Source organism: Fragaria vesca, linkage group LG5 (genome assembly GCF_000184155.1).
Source record: "Fragaria vesca subsp. vesca linkage group LG5, FraVesHawaii_1.0, whole genome shotgun sequence".
In the NCBI taxonomy this organism is placed as follows: domain Eukaryota; kingdom Viridiplantae; phylum Streptophyta; class Magnoliopsida; order Rosales; family Rosaceae; genus Fragaria; species Fragaria vesca.
In genome coordinates this window covers 12880436-12889873 of record NC_020495.1, presented here as the reverse complement: position 1 = coordinate 12889873, position 9438 = coordinate 12880436, and the positions used below count along the sequence as shown (strand labels likewise).

The following is a 9438-nucleotide window of genomic DNA, read 5'->3' as shown; positions in this document are numbered from 1 at the left end:
CACTCTCTCTCTCTCTCTCTCTCTCTCTCTCTCTCTCTCTCTCCCTTTGGATCTGTTCTTCTCGAGGAGGACTCACGAAACCCTAATTTCCTTTTTCTGCGAATTTAGGGCTTCAATTCCCAGAAAAAGCCTCTCTCAATCACCTGATTGTGATCCTAGATTGCAAAGATCTGATATTGGTTGGAGAACCCAACAATGGCGTCATGTTCTTCTTCTTCTTCTTCTGGGTCTGGGTCTAGGGAGTTGATGAGGTTGGAGGAGCTTCCGTGCGGTGTTGTGCGAACTTTTAAGCCTACCGATGCACAGCTTGTGGGTCATTATCTGTATGGTAAGATCAGGATGATGGGTCAAGTTGGAAATGGCAAACAGGCGTTTCCTGAATTGGATGTGTATGGAATAACTGGAATGGAGCCTTGGCTTATTTGGGATTGCTTAGAGGCAATTAGATTTCCTCACCAGGACTTCTCGTATTTCTTTACAAGAGTGAAGAGGTTGTCTGCCAAGGGCAAGGGAAAGCGGTGCTCTCGGACAGTTGGGTCTGGGGGAAAATGGAGTGAAAACGAGTCTTCCAAGGAGGTATATGTCGATGGTTTTCAAGAGCCCTTTGGGAGAATGAGGAAGCTCCGATACGAAAACAGTGACAAAGAATTTGAGCATCACGGTGCTTGGATGATAGAGGAGTTTTCAATTGAACATCCTGGTGTAGTTTCCTCGGATTTGGTGCTGTGCCGAATGAAAAGGAATGGAAAGAGCAACAACAAAAAGAGGAAGGCTGTAGAGGATGAGGAGGTGAATGCTAAAAGGGCCAAGTGTTTCCAAGCAGAAAAACAAGTAATTTCTGATTCTCATCATGAGCAGCAACAGCAGTGGCAGCTCTCCGACGTTCATGTTCAGCAACAGCAGTGTGGTGACAATGTTGTTGATCGAGCTGGTCTGGAACAAGGTAGTACTAGTGCCCAGCAGCAGCAGCAGATTCCTGCTCCTCATTTCGATAACAACTACAACTGTACTGCCGATGATGTAATTGTTTCTCAAAATGAGAGTGAACATGCAGTGTTAGAGGAAGATACCGGTTGGTGGCTTGAAAACATCATTGCATGGGATGAAGATGTAGACCCTTCCCTCTATGAAAACCACAGTTCTGCTGCTGATGATCTAACAGTCTCTGTAAATGAATCAACTGCTTTACAGTTAGAGGAGGAGGGCACTGATCATAATGGCTCTGTATCGGAGGGAGCAAGAGAGGAGACCCTACCCCCTGCCCTCTTAGAACAACATACATCTTCATCACCATTGATGTCGCAGCAGCAGCACCTGACAGATGATGATCAAGCATTTGCTTTTGCTTGTGATAATGATACCATTCCTATGGATGGTGTCTCCTGCTTTCAATTTGACGACAGTAGCAACTTCGACTTCCACTTTGAAAATCAGTACTTGTCTGAGGAAGCTACTCTACCAGTCAGTACCTCATCAGGAGATGACAATGGCCTACCACGTTTAGGATTCTAGTGTAACCCAGTCCTGGCTAGGAGGTGTTTCAGAGACACTTGTATCTTACTTTATTAGTTTGGTTGCTTCTCAACCCAATTCATCTCAACCCAATTCATCTTGTAATGCTGTTACGTATATCAATATATAGTTGATTCTAAATGTTGTTTTTATACTCTTTTGTTACTGTCTCTTCAATAAAGTTGCTTGTGTTTCATTCTATATGTGATTGTGATTGTCACCTTATTACTAATTAATCACTTTGTATATTACTGCTTCACAAACCATATGCATATAGACAAGAGTCTATTCAAAACAAAAAAAAAAAAAACAACGAGAGTTCAAAACTGATGATCTAATGGGACTTTCAAAATCAGCAAAAATGCCATAATCCTATTTTCATGGACACCAAAATCTCATGTACGTTCATCAAATCGCATTTTGTTCTTATTGTGAGCTACATATTGTAGATATGGATACAATGCCAATGAATTTCAATGCCACAGTTAATTACAATTCCACACTTCAACTAAGAGTAATCAAGCCATCTGTAGCACAAGGTTGATTTTTCCGGTAATATTGTTACAGAACTAGGGGAACACAAGACAAGTACACGTAGTCAATCCTGAATACTAAAAGGAAGCTTTGATAACTTGGCACACCAATATGATTACATGGTTTTAAAATTTCCTGTCCATATTACAAACAAGAGGCCAAAGAACAATAAAATGTTAAAACTGAGGAACTCTAGCTAGAATATTTCAGAAAACAACATTACTCGGATATGGGGCATTATGATAGTGAGATACATATAAAATCATCGGTATAGCTGAAATCATCCAATGACAGCTTCTTCCCTATAACTAAGTTTACTTCCATCCACATGCCTTTCAAAGCTTTTACTTCTGTTTCTTTGAGCACGTCTTGCTATACAAGAATTTCAGAGAAGTTAGATTTCATCAGTCCTAAACCACTGGTAGAAAACTCATTGAAAATAACCATCGAGTGACTAAGAGATTTGGAAGTTAAGTACAAGTTTGTATCGTTCCATGTGTTACTCAAAATTTAGAAAGTGACTTGAAAATAAAGCTTACCTTCTTGCATGTTTTTGATTAGGCCAGGGGTTATTCCTGCAAATAAGGCAAGAAACAATTAAAATAGACATAGATGGTGTACAAGCAGACATAGCAAGCAACTTATGATTCTAAGGAAGTCATGTATGATTCTCAATATCCCAAATTCATTTTCTGAAAAAGTTTCAAGAATATATACTGCATATATCTGAATACTCACAAAATACCTCTTCATTAAAAAAGTGCAAACACAGCCAAAATGTAGCATAAATGCATAACCACATGGCATGCAAGTCCATGGTGTATCTGAGATATATCCAGAAGTCAAAGTCAACAAATACTCCATTTGAAAATCAAATGAAAATCAATACCAACTTAGACATCTCTAAGCACAAAAATCTTCTGTAAACTTTTAACCATCACTCACCCAAGACAAAGTAATAGGACCTACAAACCAATGGGCCTTTAATCTGCTATTTCACTATATGGCATTAATGGAGTTATAAGATGAACAATTTGCAAGGCAAAAGATGAATAAGTGTGAGCTTAATATCATCAGAATGGAGTCAGCAAAGTGAAAATTAAATACCATAGTTGATCTCAGCTGGAAGCCAACACGCATGACATTTTGAAAAGATTGTGCTTCACATAATACCCCTCCAACCTAGAAGCAAGTTACACAAATCAGATATCAAACTCTTGGTTTGCGAATTCCAGATTCATAAAAGTTAAAATGCTACCAATGAGGATATACCAACCTAGAAGCAAGTTACACAAACCAGCTATCACTAACAATAATAAGAGAAACAATTTAAAGTAGTCACCAGAGAAACAGATGGAAGCTAATGCAAATATCAGCATCATCATTTAAAAAAAGAAAGTACCGACATCAAAAAATTAGTATGAACAACAGCAAAACAAGAATCTGCAGCAGAAAATTCAGTAACTAAAAAAGCGTGACATAAACCAGCTGCTTGAGGGGAAATTCTGCTATACACCAGGTTTACCATACACCTTCATGAAATTGATGGTGTCATCAACAAAATTAGTGACGTCATCAATAAAATTAGAGACGTGGCGAAATATCAACCATCGGATCTATTGTATGGTCTGTACCTCCTTTAGCTCCACCAAGCAGGCATGATACATGTGTATTCTGTAATATTCTTAGCAAGATATGAAACTTTGACTAATCGAGGGTGGATGTTAAGTTATATAGATAACTTATGTAAAATCACGAAGCAGGGAAACAACCCCTTAAAGGCTAAACTGGCCAAAGATGCAACACTTTGAAAGTATATGCAATAGACTAATAGTAAGGAACAAAGAACTAGATTTTATTTAAAAAAAAAAAAAAAAAAAAAACAATTAACATGTAAATTAGTGAATACTGTTTGTTATGCCAAAGAACCCGTTTCTTTCTATAAATAAAAATATGACAGATAAAAGCAGAGAATTGGTATCATACCACACCAACAAATATTGAGACAGCATAGATGTAACCAATCCATTCTGGATCCCCTTGTTGCATAGACTGCATACAATTTGGTATTAATTAAAGTAAGACCTTTGTTAGAAGGATTATGATATTTGCAGTCGTGAATCATTTTACAAGACTTTCATACCGCGGCATACTTCATAAAATCAAAACTAATTAGCAAGCATTAGTATCCACATATTAACATTAGAACAAGACTAAAACTGAATCTTGTGAAACAGCAATTAGAACTTTTGGGTTATCAAAGTCATGCAAGTGATAATTGTTCCATGTCTCCTTTCTCCATTTCTTAGATCAACTGGAATTTGAGTTAGGGTGTTGGGTATTTGGGATATCCCATACTGTATCAGTAATAAGTATTAATTTTGCACAGATACATGCTAAAATTTGCAGATTATAAAAAGGTGATACTAAACAATGGACATGAATTCATGCAACAAAATGAAAGTGGAATTCAACAAAGTAGGACAAATTGGTGGTGCTACAGAAAATTGAACAACTGAACAAGTATTGTGCGAACTCCGGGGCTAAAACAATGTTTATTACCGGAGAACTGAAAATTTGAAGAGAATCGCCGTTATCTGTTTTTGTAATTAGAAACTGTAGTATGCTAGTGGAAAGTTTACCTTAATCACCATTGTTATAGTCTCTTCATAAGCTGTGTGACCCTGTGACCTTGAATATAACTTTATAATTGCAGAATAACATAACTTCCTGGTATTTACAAGATTGGTTGAGGGGTTCGATTCCAACACAATGCAGGGCCTACATAGAGTGAACCCAGGTGTGGTACACTACTGCAATAAAGCTATAAAATGCTAGAGAAGCTCAGAAACTTCTTGGTGATCAAGAAAACTGCAGAAGCTAAGTAAGAAAATCATGCATTAAATACCTTTTGTTGAATGGCAATGTAATGATATGACAGATATGAGCAAGTCCTAGGGATGAAAAATCTATCTCCTATAGAAGTCATTACCTACAGCTTAGAAATACTTGTAAGACTGTCGAATCCATGTTTGAAGAGCAAAATTCATAATAGCAGAAGAGGAAAGTCTATTTATGCTTCCACCATCTCTATCTACTGATTTAGCAGAAATCTGTAATGTTATTTATCAGTATTCCTCATGTTTACAACTAGAGATTTATAGCAATTCAACTCTCTACAACTAACAGGGAAAGGTTTACTTGCTTTGAACCATCAACATTGTGTCGAACTATTAGAACTTCTTGCAACTTTTTCTGAATAAACAAATCTCTATCAGAACATACTTAACGTTGCTGTCCAGAAACCAGAAAGGATGCATTGCAAAGAAAAAAACAAAAAGAATGCAAGTAAAGCAAACCATAAATAAAAATATGTCAAAAAGGGAAGTGGTCTGGTACCTACACGGATACACCAGCAAGCTCCTTAGGGAGCAAATTGCAGAAAACAGGACTTATATGGTACTCCACCAGATGCAGAAAATAAAATGTTTTCAGAAGGCAAACATTATTCTGCAAAACCGTGCCTGCATATAACATGCGTCTCACTAAATATGATGACATTAGCAGCTACTAGCCCAGCAAGCTCATGTTTAATAACATACAAGGTATATGCTACTCGATAAACAAATGTCGTGATTCCCTCCAACATTTCAGATGAACAAGCTACTCGATAAACAAACGTCGTTATTCCCTCCAAAACTCTAATACATATCGGAAATTGTTTAAAATTCTCTCAAGCCCAAGAATACTACAAGTTTCATTTTGTGTTCTGACCTTCGAACAACTCACAATCCGATAGATATTGCTAAAACCAATAGCATCCATGTATGCCTATATGGTATCCATGCAGGCATAGATACCAAAATTATCAGCTGTAATGTGGAGAAGACCAGAATATTAAGCAATTCACATTGTTCCAGCAACAAAAGTTTAATTGAAAAACAGAAGCTGACCACTAAATTCTCTGTAACCATGATCATAGGCAAGTCTAAGGCAGTGTAACAAATCCCAAACGTCAGCCTCCAAACAAGAACCAAGATTAGGGCTCAGGCGGGAAGCCTAGGGATTAGTCGGGTCAAAGATCTAGATAACCTAGATTCCAATAAAAAATAAAAAATAAATAAAAAAACCAAGAACCAGTCAGCTTTTGAAGTGCATTTCTTCTTTTCAGCCAAGTTCCTATACAAAAATGAAAGATATGAGGTTCAGATTTAATGTGTAGTTAAAGCATGCCAGACATTTCATGGTAATAACGCAAGCTTAAGAATTGAAACTGATTTAGAGCTTAAACTCTGTAGCAGAAATAACAGAAGATTAATTTCAATAATTTTTCTAATCATCAAAATGAGTTACTAAGAGTCCCATAAACCTTTGGTCACATTTCAGTTTAATAATCATCAATGTAAAGCTTTACCTTTGTGCATCTTCACAAGTTTTAGCACTAAAATCAGAGGAACAGATATTATAAACTATGCCACAATCAGAACTAAGTTTCCTATGTAAGTTCTGTTGAAACCAAAAGTCTACAGGGTGAAGGAAAGTTCTATCTGCTTGTAGTGTAAACTTTTTGTTTTTTGTTTTTTGGTAATGAAAAATTTCATTGAAAGAAAAGAAACGAACAGATACAAAGCTAGCAGAAAGTAAACTTGAAAACAGAAGACATACATAAGCTACAGGGAAAAAAAAACTACTGAGAACAAACAAAACCAACACTACAAACCAACATTTTTTTGCTTGTAGAGTAATTGATAGTCAACACTTGAAACTATGAATAAGATGCTGCATTTATTTTGACTGATTATCAAATAACAAGAGATTACTATGTCATCAACTGACTTACTGACACGTAGAAAACTTACCTAAACTGCCTTAAATGAGATGAAAATGAATGCATAATACCTTATAGGCAGAACCAGATCACATTTCTTACTGATTTGATTTGATACAGTAGAACATTGCACTTCAAATACAACTTATCATAATAAAAGGAACATCTTTACTTCAACCAATGGAATTGCTATTCCTTTCTACTCAAACAGAGAAAACAACAATTAATGAAGTAATGTAAACCCTCAAAACAACTGAACAAATTAGGATGATTGGGTTTTTAAGTTTTACCGGGATAAAAACTGCCCTAATACTAAGTATATGCAGGGAATTTATAATCACAGGGGCTCCTGCACTGAATTTGAAGTAACACGTGTATCTATGTTCATAATTTTTTATTTCTGAACTGTGAACCTAGAAGAAGTAAACTGCCGGAATATTTCTCCTTTTAGAGATAACAAAGATCGATCAAACATTTCTTCATGCCTATCCTGTCAAAAGCAGATAATTCAAAGTGGCTAAGCATGAAAGAACATGGATGCAGAACACCTGGAAAAAAAAAATAGGGAAGAAAGAAAGAGAAACTAAAGGAATTAGCAGCAAAGACTCATTGTCACACTACTATAATCAGCTTTCACAACTCCAATGTCACATTCACAAAGATAAAGAGCAGTACAAGATCCCCTATTGAAACTCAACCCAACATGATTTCCTACTCTCAGTAGCTATTTGGAACATCATAATCCTAAAGGTGCTGGAACATCATATTTGGAACATCCTAATCCTAAAGCAGCTTGCACAAAATCGATCGAGCAAAGCATCATCCCTTCAACTTGGACAGGACAATGTTCATGATCTCTCTTATTACAGGTTTTGGTCTTCCCATTAGAACCTCCATCATAGCCTTTGCATTTGGCACAAACCCCTTGCTTATCATCACGTCCACCAACTCCTTGCACTCCTCCTCAGATGCGTTGTCACCCTGCTTTGCAAAACTCTCTATCACAGCAGTGTAGGTAGCAGCATTGGGCCTCAACCCCTTTTCCATCATCTCAAGCAAGCACTTCTTGGCTTCTCCAAAGAAGTTGGGATCAGCAGTGAGTCCCTTGACTAAAACAGTGTAAGTGTAGGAATTAGGGGCAACCCCAGCAGCTAACATTCCCCAGTAGGCCTCCAAAGCACACTTAGTCTTGCCAAACTTGAGATAGGCTTCAATTACGCAGGTGTGGATTACAACCATGGGTTGCATACCCATCTCAACAGTGCGCTTACAAATCTCCATGGCTTCATCTATATTGACATTCTTAATCAAAGTTCTGGACATCTTCAAGGACGCACTGCTGAGGCCATCCGGCCTAGTTTCTTCATATCCTTGTCAGTGGTGTTGTTGACGAGATCATCATAGATCTTCATTCCCTTCATTGCTTCTGTGAGGTGGACTTCTCCACAGCGAGGAACATTGGAGTCAGGGGTAAAGCCCTTTGCTTATATCTGCTCAACAAACTCCCTGGCCTTCTCTGCCGACTCACGGCAGGCAATGGCATCTAACACAGTGGTGTAGGTGGCAGAATGGAGCTTCATCCCCTTATCCAACATTTCCAAAAAGTACTTCTTGGCATACCCAAGAAAACTGACATCAATAGACGAGTGTGTTGCAAGTGAGGTAATGAGTATAATGTATGTGTAAGAAGTGGGGGAGACGCTGGCGGCTATCATCTGGCGGTATACCTTGAGAGCAGCCTCGGTCTTGTCGACATAGGTGTAGGCCCAAATGACAATAGTGAAGACGGCAACGTCAGTGAGAATGCCCGACTCAGGCTGAGGCTTAAAGAGCTCTTTGGTTTCATCAGCAAGGCTGGAATTGTCGGCCAATACATGGTAGATTCAAATGGCATACTTGTTAAGGGAGTCGTAGTCCCTGATCGAGTCAAACATTCCTTTCAAGGAAAGGTCCTCACGGTCTTCGGTGGCCTCCTCGAAAACCTTCATCACATGTTTCTTGAGGTCATCGGCTGAAGAATTGGGGAGACTAGTGTCCTCCATTGATTTCACTTTTTACTCTAGTTTAGTTTGAACAGAAACTAAATCTAAAACAGAGGTTTATAAATGGAAAGAGACCCAAATTAGTCTAGTGAAATTAGGGCTTCTATTCTAAATCAAAACTAAACAAGGAACTAAGTGCAGAAAAGGGGAGGACAAATCAGTAAAACGAATTTAGGGTTTTCATTAGAAACAAATTTAACCCAAGTAGAGCAACAGTCTGAAATTTAGATGGATCAAGAGCAGTGATTTCCAAATAGAAGACGATGACGAAATTTCACTCACCTTTTCTATGATGACCTGCGGCGGGAGCTCGGCAGGATTGAAACTCTGCGTTTTTGCTCCACGAGGAGAAGAGAACGGTAAACCAATGAGACTTCGAGTTTCCAAATGCCAGAAGTATCGGACTTGGATGTAATATGTAAATATGTAAGAAACCAAATTTTACAAATAAGGACTACCTCGGACTAATTATTATGTCGTTGTTATGTGACCGGAACATTTAAAATTTTACATTTTTCAGCG

At 37.8% G+C, this 9438-nt stretch overlaps 2 protein-coding genes across 2 annotated transcripts; both read right to left on the bottom strand.

Moving 5' to 3' along the window:
- Window positions 1-7693: 7693 nt before the first annotated feature.
- Window positions 7694-8197, bottom strand: LOC101311485 (pentatricopeptide repeat-containing protein At4g19440, chloroplastic-like). Its single transcript, XM_004301324.1, has one exon. It carries the CDS (start codon window positions 8195-8197, stop codon window positions 7694-7696), a length of 504 nt encoding a protein of 167 aa, XP_004301372.1.
- Window positions 8198-8358: 161 nt separating this feature from the next.
- LOC101311197 (pentatricopeptide repeat-containing protein At5g46100-like) lies at window positions 8359-8916 on the bottom strand. The gene is made up of 2 exons (XM_004301323.1): window positions 8771-8916; window positions 8359-8728 (listed from the first exon to the last, which is right to left on the bottom strand). Exons 1-2 carry the CDS (start codon window positions 8914-8916, stop codon window positions 8359-8361), a joined length of 516 nt encoding a protein of 171 aa, XP_004301371.1.
- Between the last annotated feature and the right edge of the window lie 522 nt (window positions 8917-9438).